This window comes from Condylura cristata, unplaced genomic scaffold, assembly GCF_000260355.1.
Source record: "Condylura cristata isolate star-nosed mole 26May11 unplaced genomic scaffold, ConCri1.0 scaffold00010, whole genome shotgun sequence".
Classification (NCBI taxonomy): domain Eukaryota; kingdom Metazoa; phylum Chordata; class Mammalia; order Eulipotyphla; family Talpidae; genus Condylura; species Condylura cristata.
Window position 1 is genome coordinate 44,910,502 of NW_004567111.1, and position 19,139 is coordinate 44,929,640.

At 43.3% G+C, this 19,139-nt stretch overlaps 1 protein-coding gene across 1 annotated transcript in view; it reads left to right on the forward strand.

Annotated features, from left to right (window-relative positions):
• Positions 1-13,647: 13,647 nt before the first annotated feature.
• KL (klotho) overlaps positions 13,648-19,139 on the forward strand; it is a 35,873-nt gene continuing 30,381 nt past the window's right edge. Inside the window, exon 1 of the mRNA XM_004680331.2 lies at positions 13,648-14,460. Within this exon, the coding sequence (XP_004680388.2) occupies positions 13,648-14,460 (813 nt within the window). The remainder of the gene's footprint in view (positions 14,461-19,139) is intronic.

The window sequence follows — 19,139 nt, forward strand, 5'->3', positions numbered from 1 at the left end:
AGCCCTCCGGCATGGCAGAGACCCAGCATTCTTGGTTCTCCCCATGGCCTGCTGGCTGGTACTGAATGGGCCTGGCACCCTCCACACTGAGGCCTCTGGACTGGCTCTTCCCTTTGCGTCCTTTACTCTCTCTTCCAGCACACCTGTGTCCCCCACCTCCGTCAAGTCCCTTTCTCAGAGAGCTTGCCCTGAGCATTCTGTTTACAACTGCAACCAGTCCCCACCTCCTCAGCTGTCCTGGGCCCTCTTTCTGGACCATTTCGCTATAGCATATACCACCTCCTAGCACCTTAAATACTAACCAATTTACTCTGTATGCTTATTTCTTATTTTTTATTTTCTTTTCATCAAAATGTAAATGACAGCGGGGCAAGTTCATTCTTTCCTTCTCTCACTGCTCTCTGTCAAATGCACAGGCTCATTCCTGGCAGGCAGGTAGTAGGTGTGTGTGTTTCCTACTGCTGCTGTTCCAAGTTACTCCAAAGTTAGTGGCTTATGACACCATAAAATTTGTTATCTTATAGCTAAAAAACCAAGTGCTGGCAGAGGTGTATCCTTCTGGAGGTTTATGGGGGAAATCTGTTTTCTTGCTTTTCCATTTTTAAAGGCTATTCCTCATTTTTGGCTCATGCCTCTGTATCACGCTGACCCCTGCTTCCACCATCATGTTTCTGACACTGACTCATTTGCCTCCTTTTTTCCCTTTTAAGGACTATGTGACCACATTGGGCCCCATCTGGTACATTAGTTAGCTTGGGCTGTCTAATAACCAAATACTGTAGACTGGTGGCTTTAAACCACAGAGATGAATGTTCTCAATTCTGCAGACAGGAAGTACAACATCAGTGTACTAGTGTGGTCGTGTGCAGATGAAGTCTCTCTTCCCAGCTTGCAATAAATGACTTCTCAGTGTGTCCAGAGAGAGAGAGAGAGGAAAAGAGAAGAGGGTGGAGGGGGTGGGGACGGGGAAGAGAGAGAGAAAATAAGCTCCTTATGTAAACCTAATTATCTCCTAAAGGTCCCACCGCCATATACTCTCATATCAGCCTTTAGGGCTTCAATGCATAAATGCTGCAGGGACACAATTCAGTTCATAGGCTTTGGACAATCCAAGGCGATCTCTCTGTTTCAAGATCTTCAATGACATGTGGCAAGATCTTTTTGCCATTTAAGACCTTTTGCCACATTCATAGTTTCCAGGGATTAAGCATGTGTAAAAAGTAGAAAGAACAGACCCCAAATGTAATCCTTCACACCAGTACCCACCCAGATTTAATACCTAATCTCATGGTAGCTTCAACCTCTCCCAAAAGTGTAATCCTAAACCAGTGAATATGGAATTTCTTAACTAGCACCACTGGGCACATCTGTACCATAAGATACCTGTCTGCCCATCCCCTACCTTCACTTGAGGGAAGCATCTGAAAACATCTTTTGTTAAAAATCTTGACACACCCTCTTTCTGTTTGTATAATCCCTTTCAGTATCTAGTTAGGCTACTCCATGATCCAGGACTCATTTAATTAAGCCTGTTTCTACATTTGTGAATTTTGGTGTTTTTTTTTTTTTTTAAACACTATCATAGTATATGATCAGTCAACATTTGTTAAATGAGTGAATCAATGCTCTGGCATATTAAACAAATCTCCAGGTTTGCTCTGGCTGCTGTGCATTTAATTCCTGCTTTATAATTGACCAGACTGACTTAACACCTGGCATTCTATTGGTAATTGTGCCTTGGATCTTGGTTGTGAAAGCCTCTCCTTTTCCCATGTCTGTGCTGCAGCCCAGGTTGATGTCCCAAATTCTTGCCAAGGGTCCCTCCATGGAGCTTCAGTCAGGTGGTTGTATCACATGAGCAGGTAACAACTGTGATTTCATTTCCTAGAGTTGCTTTTCTAACTTCTCACGTATCAAAATACCTTGTATCCAGGGCCATAATATTGCCCTTAAAGCATTTACCATATAACAACATCAATAAATCATGCTATCTGCAAGGATGCTGGGAAGATCTCTTCTTTCCTCCTACCATGGAGAGTAGGGCTGAGTGTCAGCATCCATGACCATAAATTGGAGGAAGGGATTTATAGGAATTATTTCAGAACAATGATTGCTTACAACTGGTGTTCAGTGGTTGTCACCACAACAGTAGGTGGTGTAAACTGCCATTCTTTTATTGCTACTTACTCATTTAATAAATGCTAACTAAGCACTTGGCAAGGCACGAGGGGGCCACCCTATGCCCTTGAGAAGTTCACCATGTGTAAAATGACACAGAAGCACTGATGAGAGTGAGAGTGGCATGCATTCCTACAGACCACAAGGAAAACTGCTCAAAATAAAAGGACAGAACTCACACCCTCTTGTAGAAGGTGCAGCAAGGAAAGTTCTATGGGAAGAATAACATTTGATTTGTTCTAAGTGTCTCACAGCTCTGCAGACTCTTCACCAGGCATTGATTCCTCATCAAAGGAAATGTTTAGGTAGAAGATGGGGGAGGGGGGGTGGGGAGGTGGGGGGTGGGAGTTAGAGAAGACTCCTACGTGGATGGAGGGAATCTAGAAAATATGACCCCTAAGTTCTCTCCAAGGCTAAGGTTGTTTTTGATTAGGGCAGGACATGAGGATGGATAAAGCCAAGCAATTACTCTACTGGTCAGTGTTAGCTACCAGTGACAGGACTCACTGACTCATTTAAGCAGAAAAAGGGATTGTTTACTAAAGGATATTAAGTCACACAGTATTTGAGGTACTGTTCAAACACAATGGAGGTGGAGCTTTCAGGAAGAGGAAATGTTCCCACTTTTGTTGCAGCCAAATTCTGGGTGTCAGCATAACAATGTGATATCCAGGGAGGTTCCAGGTTCCCTCCCCAGCCCAGGGAAAGGTGGAGCTGAGCAGGGAGGAGAAGCCAGAGAAGACTGAGAAAGGGAAGGAAGAAGCCAGAGACAGGCAGGAGACCTGGAGGACACATGTGGAACAGAGACTTGTGAAGAAGCTGTACTTCTTGGCCTTGGACTTTTTCCATGGACTTGGGGGACAATGGAAGGAGACACTTGAAAGAGACAGAGATAAAGGTTGACATAGAGCTTTTACCTTGACTTGTATTTTGATTTTGCTTCTTACGACTCAGACTTGCCAGTCCTTTCTCCCCTTTTCCTGTGGTTCCCCATCAGAAGATGCCTTAAGTTGAGGCTAGCTTTGGGCCTCAGTGCTTGGCCAACCCGATTTGGCTGGGCATTTTCCCATGAGGGAGGGCATGGGTAATTCTGAGGTCTTCATGGAGAAACTATTTGAACTATATATTTTTGTGTTAAAGTTCCTTTCTGTTAAAGGTCTTACACAGTCAGTATGTTTGTCTCTATGTGGAAGATGGTAGAACCTATTTAGGGTGGGCAAGTTTTGGGGTCCTGGGGTGCCCCTTACCTTGCCCTTTAACACCAGCATTCCAAGGAGGCACTAGATGCCTACTGGAAATGGTTACTGAAACCGAGTCTCTCTACCTTCCCACCTTCACTGCTCCTTCTCTGGGCTTGCATCAACTTCTTAGCCCTGTCCTCTCTTTCTTGATGGTGCCATCACAAGGATATTGGTTCCATGTTTGGGATTTCCCCTTTTTATTTTACCATATCTTTTCTCTGGAAGACAGTGTTGGATAAGAAAAGAGTGAGTGCAGCTGTTAAAGCACTCTAAAGCAGCTAAAGCCACTTCAGCATGAATTCGACACCCCCCCACCCAGAGGTGATCACATGGCATGGCAGATCTCTCCTGGTGTATTCCCTCATCGCCCCACACCTCTGGCCTGTACCCCAGTTCTGTATGCCAAATAAATAAATCTTTAAAAAAAAATCTAAATTTCTAACAGAATTTGTGTAACTTTTCCCTGTTGGTCAAGAGCATTGGCAATTTCCCTGTTGTCTCCTGCTGCAACTGTGCTACACAGAGTTTGTGCACTTGTCTTTATGCATCTGTTGCTGTTATGGTTGTAGGGTAGAGTCCTTGACCGGGAATTTCTACATCCTAAGGCATGAGCATGTGTATTTTTTTTGTAGATCATGCAAATTACCCTCCTCCAAAGTTGTAAGATTTACATTTTTGCCAGTAATATGTAAATGTTAATCCCCCCATTTTTTGCTGAAAAAGGCTATCTCTTTACCCTAAAAGGCTATCTCTTTACCCTTTACCTTAGGGTAAAGGGTACCTTTTTTTACCCTTTACCCTAAGGTAAAGGGTAAAGAGATAGCCTTTTTCAGCAAAAAATAAGTTTGAGCATCTCTTATTCTCTTATTCTCATTCTTATTCTCTCTAATAAGTTTGAGCATTCTTATTTACCTATATTCATTACACATTTAAATATTTTGCTTTTGTGACTTGCCTATTCATTTTCCTGGGTGATCTTCACATGTAGTGAAATGTCATTTTTCAAAACAGGAACTCGATAAATGATGCCTATTAACTCTGCAATAATAATTTCTCCTAGAACTGATACTTGTTGCTCTCTTAATAGCGGCTTGTTGGTTTTTTTCCTCTGTATTATCTGGGTTTTGTTTCATGCCAGGGAAGGCTTCTTGTACTATAAGATCATAAAAGTATTTTCCTTAAAACTTTCACTGTGCTATTTAGTTCCTTAGAGATATTTTGTTAGTTTGGTGTGAATTTGAATCTATTTTATTCCAAGTGAATGGCCACTTCTCACACATTTTATCTTATGATAAGTTGACACATAGACACATACCTGAGCCTGTATTTTGTATATGTAACTGGGTGGTCCCTAGGAAAAGGGGAAGTTCCAGGTTCCCTGCCCCACCAAGAAGGAGGGTGGAGCTGAGGAGAGAAAAAGAGAAAAGGAATCTGAAGAGGGGAGAAGGAAGCAGGATGGAGAGACAGAAGGAGACATGAGGAAGCAACCTGGAGCAGCAAGCATGTGATGGAGAAATCATGCTTGTTTCTTGGCTCTGGACTGGTTGAACAGATGTGGGTGAGAGACCCGTGGGGAGGTTGACTATGGCAATATTTATATTGATTTTGATTTTGCTCTTCCTCCCAGACTTGTCTGGCCATTTCTGACCCTTTTGTATGGGTCCCAGAAAGAAGGTGCTTTAGTCTAGTGGCAGGCTTTCAGGCCTTGCTTTGGGCCAATCCCTTTTGGGTGGACTTTTGCCCACGAGGGGATGGATAACTTCAGGTGTTTGATTTAGACATTATATTCTTTGTCTTCTGTGTTGTATACTCACTGTTTTAAAGTTCCTTTTAATTAAAGTCTTATATGTTTTGTCCTGATGTGGTGGATGGCAGAACCTATTTAGAGCAGGCAGGTTTGGGGGTTCAGTGGTGCCCCTCTCCCCCTGCCCAGTAACATATATACTATTCTCCACATCCAGAGTTGTTTTGTACATTCTCATTTTGTACTTGTTTATTTTTTTTACTATTCCTATTTGTTTGATTATATTAGTGCAAAATTTCCCCTTATTCTTTCTTCTGCAATTTTCCTGACCTTCTTTGCACATTTCTTTTATCACAAATGTTGATTATTTTTCATGCTTGTATTTTATTTGCTCTCATGTTTATTTTTTTGCATACTGTGTCAATTCAAGCATCTTGACTTTGAGATGGTATCTTGAAATTTCTGGATTAAAGTGCTGGGCTGGCACTGAAAGTGTGAAGTAGAGGGCATGGATGAGGTTGTGGTGGAGAGATTCAAAATTATTCATCACTCTCACTATTCAAGTCAGCCAATGGATTTGTCCTCAGAATAAGGATGTCAGGGAGGACATCTATGGACTAGGAAATGGGGATAGTTAACAAGAAGAAGAGAGAAAAAATAATCCAACAATTCACACTGTGGAAGGCAAGCTATTAAGATCAAACATCTGGAGCCACATGAGAGGCTTTTGCTGAAAAATAAGATCTTCAGACAATTTGTTTAGAGGGATTAAAAAGTACAATCAATAATCCTGTGATGAAGATGGATAGGCCATCCTGCTGTCCCTTGACCAAGTGTTCAGACCATACACCCACATTTTATTAGTCACACCAAAAGAGTGATCATTTTATGTCATTTTTCTATGCTGGTGATACAGTCCAATTAATTAATTCACTTTTTGCTTCCAACCATGCCCTTGATGACTCCAGAGACCTGTTTCAAACCTCTGGGCAGAGCAAGAGGGCGATCTGTGAGTGGGCCAACTGTCGCTAATTAGGCCACCCGAGCTATGAACTGCTGACCTGGGTCTAATTGACCAAAGACACTGTCCATATTCAAAGAAACAGCAAGTTCAGTTCCATATTCTATGGAAAGTACAGTGGCTCTGTTATCTCAGTGAGAAATAGGTCACAAAATTGTGTCTTTGAAACACAGACATACAGACAACCTGAAATACTACATCAAGCATTGGAATTAAATGCGGTTTATAAAGATAGTTACTTAAAAATGCAAGATGACTAGCTTTAACCCTGCTGTTTGATGATGTTTCAAGCTTTTGTTGACCATTCAGCAAGTTCACTGTAGTGGTTCTTTCCTTTTATTTTCCCCGCATTCACACAGCTTGCTCACTCTCAATAGTTGCTTCCTTCTATTCTACTACAAGATATAAATCATTAGTTATAAACTTTACGTCCTTCCCCGACCCCCACCCCCATCAACCTCTTATCTCAAAATATATTTGTCTGTAACTTCATCTCTGCTGCCCACTCTCTCTGTAGGTCTACCTACCTTTTGTCTTTCTCCTCTCAAGAAGATATAACCCTTCTTCATTTTGGGCCAAATGTTATGATATTTAATACCTTTAATTTCTATACAGACTAAAATGTCAACCAATGTTGAACGGTTTTATTTAAAAATCTTCAACAATCTGGCATTTCCCCTTCTCAACTCTCTTTTAGGTTTTATTTTTCATAGTAGTTGAGCTCCACTTTAACAAATAATAGTCATGTATCACTTTTTCTTGAATTATTCATACCACTGCACAATGGAGTTATAATTCTTTAAAATTTTTCCCTTGATGGCAGATTTCATTAAAGGAGAATAAAGAACTGTGGTATATTTTGGAATGGTTCATTTTCACCTTCTGCTAATGTGTGAGGGGATTTTCTACCATCTCCACAGTGAAAACCTGGTAGAGATCATGAGCATTAAAGCACATAAGAGTGTGGGGGCCTTCTGAATCTGGGCATCCTCAAAGATTTTTTTTATTAGTTTTATTGCATAGCAGGTCACATTGTATGGGATACTTTTACCTGTAAGCTACTTTCTTATATTTAGGAGACCTTTATCTATGAGACATCTCCCTAGAGGGACTGAGAGACAGGATGAGGCCACAAATTCAAACTTCCATCATTACCTGTGTCTTTTGTATCAAATGGCTGAGTCAGAACTTCCCCTCACATATTAAACGTCCAGGGAAGATCTACCTTTTATCTCTTACACAGTGAAATCTAATGGAACAATCTATCATTTGGGAAGAGGAAGCCTGAGGAAGCCCTTAAGAGGTTGTCCTGCCAACTAGGTCATGTATACTGTCTCCTAGGCTGCAGCTTCTTTCTACCCATTTCCCCAGTGATAATAAGGTCCTTGTAGAACTGGGGGGTTGGTAGTGTTAGAGCAAGTGGAGGGCTGAAAAATGGGATCTAACTACTCATGTTTGCAGGCCTCCAACTGATTCCTCCATTCATAGTCTCCCAGTCCTTGAGTCTCACTGGAGCGATGCCAAGTTCCTCTCTCAGCTAACTCACCTATCCTCCACCCTTCAGGAAGGATTCCATATACTATTGATAATTTCTCTCATTGGAGACATTCTTTTAGTAATACTTTCTCTCAATTTCATTAAAAATAGTGACACTTCAGAGCCCTCCCCGGTGGTGCAGTGGGTTAAAGCACAGCACTAAGAAGCTAAAGCCACCCTCACATGAGTTTGACCCCCGATCCCACATGGTGACGCAGACCTCTCCTGACCCGCCCACTGCTCCCCTCAGCAGTGTACTTTGTGAGTCAGCCTTTTCTGCTCCCTACTGTGTCTCTGGTGAATCCTCTGACCACCTCTGCACCTCTGGCCTATACCCCTGTTCTGTATGTTCTGTATGCATACATAAATAAATCTTTAAAAAAAAAATAGTGACACTTGTTATTCTCCTTGGTAGGTTTTTGAGGAAAGCAGGAAGTAGAGACATTTTGCATCCAGCACCCAGTGCTCTAAGTCCCTGATGCATCTGCTCCTTGCTTCTAACATGAGACAATGTCAGGACTGTTCAGCTGGTATACAAATCAGCTCTAGGTTAGGGGGATGGCAATGTTACTTAGGAGGACATGAAGGTAGAGGGACTTGATGGGCACAGGATCCAAGCCCTCAAGCTCCCTGCTCCACTCAAAGAGATGGAAACTTCCAGAAACAGTGAATTTTAGAGGCTACAAGAGCTTAGTATAATCTCTTTATGGTCTGCCTCACCTACAGAGAGCTCAGCAGACCTGCAACTTCCTGTCTGATTCTCTCTCTTTTTTGAAATGCTCATCTCTTGTTGAAAAGCACATTATTTCAGGACTCTGGAAATCCCCTCGGGTACTCCCCTTTACTTTTTCTTCCTTCACTCTATCCAATCCCATGGATGGAGGTATAACCAAGACACAGTCCTTGACTTCCAGTTGTTTCTTTTTGAATAGTTTTGTCTTATCTACTAAACTGGTCTTGGAACTCTTGGTCTATATTTCTAGAACTCAGATTAGTTTTGTAGTTTCAAATATGTGCTCTCTAATTATTTGTTTAATATCCTCACACTCAAGGACTGATACTTGAAAATTCACCTTAATTGGTACTGAATTATTGCTCCATACAAATTTAATTATACCTCCTCCTACATTTGCATATACTCATGGTTTGATCACCTGTACTTTCAACAAAGTTCAAAACATTTCAACCATATTTCAGTTTTCTCTTCTCTTTAATCTTTCATAGTCATAAGCTTTGCTTAACTCATTATACAGGTTGTTATAGTTACTTTAAAGAGTGTCCAGGTTCTAGAATTTTTTTCTTGCAAAATCAATTTTGTGTTACTGCTGAATCTATTGACTGGTAATTAATACTGCCCTTTTCTTAAAATAACTTGGATCATCCTGCTGTTTGCTGTTTGAGTAACAGCTCCACTACTCAAAGACTTCCTGTGGCTTCTGACTTGGGCTGGATCACAAAGGCATTTAAAAGCTTGAAGTTCAATTCTTGGATAATAAATATCTTCACTTCTGTCTTGCCTGCAAATAAGCAGAACACATACACTATTTTGGTGTTTGCTTTCCTGGTTCTTCACAGTAGTGTGCCTATTTAGTGTTCTGATAACTTTTGTGGAATGAGAAATTTTCTGAGCCCAAGATATTCAGGACCTCAGTATCACTGCCTTTTCAATAATACTGGTGAAGCCAGAGGTGTATCAGGGGAGGTGAGGGTATGCTGACACTTAAACTGTTCAAAGTTATATTGTCTTGTGTTGTATTTCTTGTTGAGTTCAAATTGAGTATCTTAGACCATGGCCCACAAGAGTATATGCTCAGGATACAGGATATTAAATGTGGTACTGCATGACCACTATTTTGTGCTCAGAGCAGACATTACTAATCAATCAGTCTCTTTTTATAAGGCAGGATTTGATTTCAGAATTCTCAATAAGGTGGTTCAGCCATTATTCATTCAGTCAGTCATTTATTCCACAATATGCAGGCACTCACTATTCTAGAGCTGAAGATACTGCAAAGAAAAATTCCAGATGCTTATTCTTATGGAGTTTATATTCTAGTTGGAGATAAAGGAAATAAGTAAACAAGACAATGTGACAGTCATAAGCTGTGTGAGGAAAATAAAACAGGGCACTGTGTTAGCTAGGGAGGTAAAAAAGTAGACTGTTTATCTGAGGCCTGACTGAGGTGAAGAATATCCAGAGAGAGAATAGGGCAAGTTGAAAGTCAGAAATTTATTTAATGAAAACATGAAGATAGAGGTTCTGATGCAATAAAATGATAAGATCCATTAAAGATTTTATGGTCAGATCCTACCTACCTTTTCAGTCCACTGTTTCTGTCATCATCAAATGGACATTTTTGAACTGCAAGTAACTATGAACACACTTCCTCTCTTTCTCCTTATCCTATGTTTCGTTTTCCTAGTATCTTGCTTCCAGTTCTTCTTGCAAGTTTTGCTCTTTAAACCCCACCTGCTGTCACATTTTCTCTGTGAAGCCTTTCCAATAAATTCAAAAGAGCTTAACTTCTCCTTCCACCACATCTCTCTATCACAAGTGTCACTTGTTAACTCTCAACACAATAAACCGGACAGCTTGTTTATTATCAAATTTCTTTATCCTGCTTCTCCAAAACAGAACTGTCTTTGAAGGCAGACGTCATAGTCTATATTCTGAAGTCTTAGCTAGTCAAGCATGGTAGTTGCTGTTAGTACTAGTACTTCCCCACAACCTGAATGTCTGTGACTACTGGGCTGAGACCTCTGGAGTTTAGTGCCCTGTTTGGGTTCTGGTGAGTCAAGGAGTCTCCTTCTGCTCCCTGGGCAGGGGAGGTATCTTGATTGGACAAGCAGGTGAAAAGTGATTGGTTGAAGGAACATGGATGATGTTCATGTTGCTGAACATCTTTAAGTTGAAAATCATCACCATGACAAAATGACATGATACAGACAAAACTTCCCTTTGATACAGCAATAACTTCACCCTCATATCCAAGGTACAGAAAATGAATTATTTCTTTTTTTTTTTAAAAGATCATTCATTCATTCATTCATTCATACAGAACTGGAGTACAGGCCAGAGGTGCAGGGGCAGTAAAAGGATTCACCAGAGACAAAGTGGGGAGTAGAACAGGCCGACTGACAAATACACTGCTGAGGGGAGCAGAGGGCTGGTCAGGAGAGGTCTGCCACGCCATGTGGGTCACCTCCCGTGTGGTGATCCAACTCACACTGAAGGGGCTGCTGCTTGGTTGCAGTGCTGTGTCCTGACCTGTTGCGCCACCAGGGAGGGCCCAATTATCTCTTACTTGTGAGAGAACAAAAGCATCAAAAGAAACTTAGGTTTTAGATGTTCAAAAGAAAAGGGCCAAAATAAAACTGAACAAATGAAAAAGAGCAGTAGCAATTATTCATTCTTCAAGAATTCAGAACAACCACAAACAGAACTTTGATAAATAATGAAGTCCGGGAAATAAAGTTAATTATCATATAATCTATTTTTGGGTAAAGTTAACTATTACCTGGAAACATCTCTAATAAATGCTGAAAGATTTGATGTCCAGTTTGGATTTTAGAAAGAGATGAACTTCAAAGGTGAAGGAAGACTTCAGTCAACTTGTTTTTTTTTTTTTCTCCATCACTACTATACTCCCACTCCTCACCCTTATTTTACTGTTGGTTAAATAAAAGTGGCAAAAGCTATAACTTGGCCTGAGCAAACAGAACATACATCAATAAGTGAACAATTAGTCTAAGCTATTTTCCATGAGACCCAGGCAGCATTGCTAATTGAAACTTAACAAATCCAAGCACAACAAACACTCTCAGCTTCAGTTCTAGAAAGGGAATGTGATCCTGCATGCAGACATGGACCCTTTTTAATTTGGCTGCAAGAGACTGTGACTCTGCAGTTGTGTGGTATAGTCTTTCTAATAGCTGAACTGTCATTGTTTGTTATTTCACATTTATTGAAAAATATAAATGCTAGATGGAACAGAATAGCAATATGTTTTGTTTTAGTCTGATGGCTTCATCTTACTAATCATGGTAATAAATGCTGGCTGGAGTTGGGAATACTTAATGAAATACTGGAATACATTTTTGGTTCTTAAGTGTTAAGGCAATTAATGCAAACAGCTTTTATCTGCATCATTTAAAACTATTGTTAACTTTTACAAAACCGCATGAGGATGCACCACTGGGTGAGGATGGAGGAACCTGTGTGAGGATCTTAGTTACTGAATACACAAGCAGTATGCCAGGACTCAGGTGCTGGAAAGGGAGCTTACATTTGTCTGAGCTTTCCATCTTTTTAAAAAGATTTACTTATTTATTTATGTATACAGAACTGGGGTACAGGCCAGAGGCACAGGGGCGGTGAGAGGATTCACCAGAGACAGAGTGGGAAGCAGGACAGGCAGATCACCGAAGCACAAGCTGAGGGGAGCAGCAGGCGGGTCAGGAGAGGTCTGCCGCGCCGGGTGGGTCACCTCTGGTGCTGGGGATCGAACTCCAACTGAAGGGGCTGCTGCTGGCTTGCAGTGCTGCATCCTAATCTGATGCGCCACACAGGAGGGCTGAGCTTTCCATCGTTAAGTCATCTTTGCGCACAGTTCTTCCCTACCCCCACTTTGAGCTTCACAAGTCCTTAAGGCAACAGTCAGACAGCTGTCTCCATTTTACCGATGAATCTCCTGAGGCTTGGAGAGACTGGCCGGAGATCACCTAGGCAGAGCCCAGGCTTCTCCCTCCTCACCAATGTACATCAGTTATGCCCAAATCATCTACGTATATAAATATTGGACACTATGCCTCCAATTTTGTGTCAGAAGAGCTCTCTAGCAACTGGACAGCCATCAAAGCTCTATTTTGTTGTGGAGGATGGGAGCATCTGCTTGGCCTAAATGCTACCTTCCCTTTTCCTCCGTAATTCAGGTAGCCTATGTGAACCCAAGGGATTTCCTGCTCTAGCATGGCAGTGCATAACTTTGCACCCCTAAATGACTTGTTAAGCAAGAGCCAAAAGTGAAAACGTGTGATTGCCCAGTTACTTGTATCTGAAAACCTTGGTTTTAAAATTTCTTTTCTTCTTAAAAGAACAATTAAAAATTGAAATTCTCCAAGTAATTCTGCCAGATCTAATTAAAGAATCACTGTTTTAACTGGTTAAAATATAACAGTAAGATGCAAAGTAAAAGTCTCCATGCAACCTTTGTCTTCCTCGAAAGGCTTCTAGACTGGGTCTGGAGGAAGGGCCACGCAGCCCTGCCAGCGCAGGGGGCTGTGTGCTGGAGCATGAGCATCTTACTTAAAGACCTGAGGAAAGTCGTCTGCGAGTCCTCTCACAACTCAAAAGCTCTTGCCCTCGCTCTCCCCACTTTGCCCTTCCAGTATGATTTCAGTTAATTCTAAATGGGCTCTAGCAAGGTCAAGCTAAAGCTTTCCTTCGCCTCTGAGTGGGAGCAAAGAAAACAGGTGCTTCCCCGCTCAGGCACAGATGCCCGGTCAAACTCTGGGAAAGTTGCCTGACAGCTTTCTCTCCAGGACACACAGTGGCCCCACGACTTCACTTAAGGGTGAGCCAGTGCGGATGGGAAAGAGAAGGCTGCTGGAGAGAACTTGTGTAGCCAAAACATCTCCAACTCCTGCGAGCTGTGAGGAACTGCCTTTTCTCCGACGTCCAGCAGTGGCGCCTGCTGCACCTTGCCCGCTGTCTTGACCACTCACCCGGCACCCGCATGCCCTTTGTACCCCCGCCCCGCTCCCGCTCGTTCCAGGGCGGGGACGCAGTCTCTCAGGTAATTATTGCCAGCGGGGCCCGCGGGGGAAACGGGGGTGGGCGCACCGGCTGGAGGCGGGCGACGCGGCGGGGCGCCGGCATAAAGGGGCGCTGGGCGGAGCGGTGCCCCATCGCCCGGCTCCTGCGCAGCATGCCGGCCCGCGTCCCTCCGCGCAGCCAGTGGCTGCCGCCGCTGTTGCCACTACAGCTGCTGCTGGTCCTGGGAGCCCACCGCCTGCGCGCAGAGCCAGGCGACGGTGCGCAGACCTGGGTCCACTTCGCGCGCTCCCCAACTCCTGAGGCCGCAGGTTTCCTCCACGGCACCTTCCCCGACGGGTTCTTCTGGGCCGTGGGCAGCGCAGCCTATCAGATAGAGGGCGGCTGGCGGCAGCATGGCAAGGGTGCGTCCATCTGGGACACATTCACCCATCACTCCCTGGTGACCCCAGGCGACCCGTTGGTCGCCGGCATGCCGTCGGGTGCCCCGTCACCGTCCCCGCCCGCCACTGGGGAGGTAGCCAGCGACAGTTACAACAACGTCTTTCGAGACACAGAGGGGCTTCGCGAGCTCGGGGTCACCCATTACCGCTTCTCCATCTCGTGGGCGCGGGTGCTCCCCAATGGCAGCTCCGGTGCCCCCAACCGCGAGGGGCTGCGCTACTACCGGCGCCTGCTGGAGCGGCTGCGGGAGCTAGGCGTGCAGCCCGTGGTCACCCTGTACCACTGGGACCTACCCCAGCGCCTACAGGACACCTACGGTGGCTGGGCCAATCGCGCCCTGACGGACCACTTCAGGGATTACGCCGAACTCTGCTTCCGCCACTTCGGTGGCCAGGTCAAGTACTGGATCACGATCGACAACCCCTACGTGGTGGCCTGGCATGGCTATGCCACCGGGCGCCTGGCACCCGGTGTCAGGGGCAGCCCGCGGCTTGGGTACCTGGTGGCGCACAATCTCCTCCTGGTGAGTTCGAGGGGCCAGGTGGAGGGACCTCGCTGGGGAAAGGGCCTCTTGAGACCCCAGGGGCAAGAGGTGTGCCTGAGCCTCCAACTCAGAGGAGACCCCGCTTGAACACGTTCCTGAGATCACTTGGGACTCACACCCGGCACAGAGCAGCTTGGGTTTCCTGTGGAGTTGGGGGTGGGAGGGAAGTCCCTCGGGGAGAGCGCGAGTGAGTGTCCTTTGGAGCCCATTTGTTAAAAAGAAATAGGAATCAGTTTTTCCAATGAGAAAAGGGAACTCCTTTCTCTGGAAGTAGAGGAATTCCTAGAGGTAAGGGCAGTGAAGATTTACTGATAGCTAGGGGAATGAGGAGGGTGGACGAAAGAAGTTTATTCTGAAGCTGCAGAGAGCTTTTCTCTTTGCGGGATTTTGTTGAAATGGAAAGAGTTGAAAGTTAATCCAAAACGATCTGTCCTACAGTGAAGCAAATGTGAAGGTGTCAAAATCGTTATCTCCTGGACAGCCTGGTTTAAATTGCCTGTGGAAGTTGTTTCTGTGGCAGCGTAAGGAACTACATCACCAACTTTCCATAATCATCAGGGCTGGAAGATCTCTCATGCACTCAAAATCGAGGTGTAACACACCGCAGCAACTACAGGGTGTCCTACAGCATTTGCATTTCCATGACGCTCTTTCTCCGGTGGAAAGGGCTCCTGGCTAATTAGATGATTAGGCTGACACAGTGGATTTGAACACTTGTGTGCAGAAGGTTTAATAAATTTGACAGCAGGAAGTGCTGACATGCCATTATAAAGTTGTCTCCTCCTTTTTCTCCTTGACTCAGTGTTCAAGATTAGATATTATTGATTTGATGGTTCATTTATAATGATGCAAGTTGTTATATTTTGTAGAGTTTTGTATCATGAGAAAATATTTTAAGTATGAATGGGAACATTTCAAATGGTAGTTTTTGATATGGTGTTTTGATAGCCTACTAGAAGGCCTATTTTTGATTTTAGAAGTCGACCATATATTTTGAGCAAATTAAAAACTACTCCTTTAACACATTTGCAGTTGAAGCCATAGGTCATGGAGAGAGGGACAGACGGGATTATTGAGCTGACTTAGTGCTCTGAGCTGCTGGTATTGTTAATCATGGCTAAATCAGATGTATGTCAACTCCATAAGACCTGTTTGCCATCACAAATCATAAGAAGTGTTTTATTTGCTTGACAAAATTGTGGCTTTAGTGATTTTATATTGGTATATCTCTTCATTATACTTAAGAGTTATCTGTCAATCCTTTAAAGGAATCAAAAGAACCTAAACACCATTTGCTTATGTTTAGTGATAGAAATATGGAAAGAACTGTCTTCTGTTTTGAATAAAACTATCAGTCCATTCAGAAACAAGTCACAGGTTCATGAACCAGCTGTTCATGACCTGCAAAGTCACTGCTGTAGATTTAAATAGCTCAAGTTCTGTTTTTAGAGAACATGTTATAAACTCAGTATGCATACATACAAGTTACCAATCACCTTGGTGTTTAAAAAAAAATAAATTAAAAAATTGGGACTCCAAGCCTTCTAGTGCTCAAATAGTTAACCTGATTTTGATTTGATGAACTTTTCAGTTATAATTTTGTATTTGTATCAGAGAAGCTTACCAAACACTAAGTATCCCTTCCTGAAATGGTGGACTTTGTATTCATAAGAAATTAGTAACAGTGGACATTTGGTTTTGCTGATGATGCAAACAAAATGCTAGTTGTAAAATATTAATTTTTGCCTTCAATTTTTTTTGGTTTGGAGTTTTGTCATTCTTGTATCTTATGAAGACCTAAATTGATATTATCAGAGATGGTTTATTAAATTAATTTTTATGTGAGATATTTTCAGTGTTCTTTTTTGATATATTTGTTGGGAGAAGGTGATCTTGTTTGAAAAGATAAGACATATCCTGCAGATTTTGGTAAGAGAACATTTCATCTGGGGTTTAGATATTCTTGTTAGGGACCACTGAGCCCCCTAGGATATTAATTTGTATTTTGGGACCTGATGCTGATGAAGGACAAAATAGGTTAACAACCCTCTTCCACCTCATTCTTCATTCTGCTAATTTAAAAAATGGGCTACAGAGCTCCTCTCATGAGAGAGGACATTTGACCCTCCTTTTGCAGGCCCACGACTGTCCAAAAATTCAAGAATGACGACCATGAGGTGAGGAAGCAGGTCAAACTAACTATAGAATGGACAGGGAGTAAGGTGGATACTGTTCAGAATGGTGGTCTACAATGTTCTGTTGTAGGTTTCTGACACTAGGATGAACCTTAATAAAATTGCTGTGTGTGTGTGTGTGTGTGTGTGTGTCAGAGAGAGAGAGAGAGAGAGAGAGATTGGAAGAAGACCCTTTCCATAGAGCTCTGAGTACACTGGAATGTGGGATGCTTGTTCATCTGAATATAAGTTAGATGGAAGTCACACCTTCAATCTCATTTGAAGAGGGACTTCTGTGTCTTCATAACTCTTGAAAGAAGATTCTTGATGTATCTGGAAAAACAAATATTGAGGCCTCTAGCTGAGGGATCCGGTGCAATGGTATCTCTCAGGTTTTATTCTTCTCGTGGGTTTCTGAGAGGACCAGAACTGAGTTCCAGATACACCTGGGGCTCTTGAAGTGACTTGTAGAGGGAACCTGTGGAAAAAGATAACCTCTCTCACTTAATGAGGAGGGTAGGAGATACTGTTTTGAGTGTTGATGTGTAGTATAAACTTGACTGTTATTGAATGGGCTACACAGTAGCAGAGAGTTGCAATTGGGTATGTGGATTTAGAAAGAAATCAAAAACATTTTGCTGGTGGGGATGATCCAGGTGGGGAGGGTCTTAGAGGAAAAGGAGAGGATGAAGTTATGGTGGATGAAGGAGCCACAAGGTAAAATGGTCAGATGGAGTGGCTGCAAAATAAAAGTGGTCAAAATTGCCTTTATCAATACTTTGAAACAAGATGTTCTCTTCTTCTTGGCTTATGGGAATGTTGGCAGTTTGACCTAGTCCCAGGGTCAGATCCAGTTTATAGAGGACAATAAAGTGAATTTTCTTGCAGTGGCTTTCTACTGCCCTATTCAATATGATTCTAGTGATGTCAAATCTTTGTAGTATCACTGCTTATGTCTTAGGTGATCTGTCATAGCATTTATTTACCCCTATCTCTTCTGTATAGACTTTCTCAGCTTGGCTTTCAGAGCCTCACTCTCTCTTGCTACTCCTCTTAGCTCTCTGATAACACCTTCTCAGTTTCTTTTATTGATTCCTCCTGACCTTGCATGTAAAAATTAAAATGTCCAGGACTCTGTCCATCAGCCATTTCTCTTTGAAGACTCTGTTCCTGGTCCCTCCAAGGTTTGCGTTTCCAGCCAGGACTTCTGTTCTGAGCTCCAGACTTGCACAGACTACTGCCTTCTCCTCTTACAGGTCCAATAGGCAAATCAGACTTGATCCACCTAAAAGCAAACTCTGCTTTCCCCATCATCGTAATAGCAACTTTGCTCTTAAGGTTGATTGGATCTCAAATCTTAACTCCTCCCTTTCTCTTTTATCTTAATTTGCATCCATCAATGACCCTACAATTCCACCTGCCATTAAAATATATCCAGAATCCAGCCACTCCTTGTCTACAGCTCAACCAGGGCTCTGCGTGGGTGACTGAAATGGCCTCCTACCTGCTGTTCTTCTGCCTGTGCCACCTATGGTGTGGCTTGATGGATCCTCTCAAGGGACTCTGTGTGAATGAGTCCTTACTTATTGAAACCCCACATTTTCTCAGGCACCAGCTCACGTGCTCCCTGTGGCCCCACACGGAAATGCCATCTCTTCCTTCTATGGAACCCACCTGCTTCACTTCTGATGCTGCCTACCACACCCTTCCTTTCATTTAGCCTCAACTGTCCCTGTGGCCACTCCACTAGTGGGCAATTCTGTAGATGAGAAAGCCACGTTCCTTTCATCTATGTTTCTCAAAATGTCTTTTTGTTCAACAAGTTGTTTCTGGTTTATTAATAGTGAGGCTCTTCTTTCTAAGTGGATGCTACTAGGTTTTGATCTAATTATCCACCTTTCTAGTTACTTTCTTTAAAAAAAAAAGATTTAGGGCCCTCCCTGGTGGCACAGCGGGTTAAAGCACAGCACTGAGAAACTAAAGCCACTTCTGCATGAGTTCGATTCCCGCCTGCCCCGGAGGTGACCACATGGCGTGGCAGACCTCTCCTGGCCCGCCCACTGCTCCCCTCAGCAGTGTACTTCGTCGATCTACCTGTTCTGCTCCCCACTCTGTCTCTGGTGAAGCCTCTCACCGCCCCTGAGCCTCTAGCTTGTACCCCAGTTCTGTATGTGCAAATAAATAAATCTTTAAAAAAAAAAGATTTATTTACTTATGCACATACAAGAACTGGGGTACAGTCAGAGGTGCAGGGGCTGTGAGAGGATTCACCAGAGACAGAGTGCAGGAGCAGAACAGGCAGATTGGCGAAGTACACTGCTTAGGTGAGCAGAGGGTGATGCAGGAGTCTGATGCAGGACTCACTACCATGTGAGTCACCTCTGGGTCTAGGGATCAAACTTGAGCTTAAGTGGTTGTGGCTGGCTTCACAGTGCTGCTTTTTAACCCATTGTGCTGCCAGGGAGGGCCTTCTAGTTATTTTCT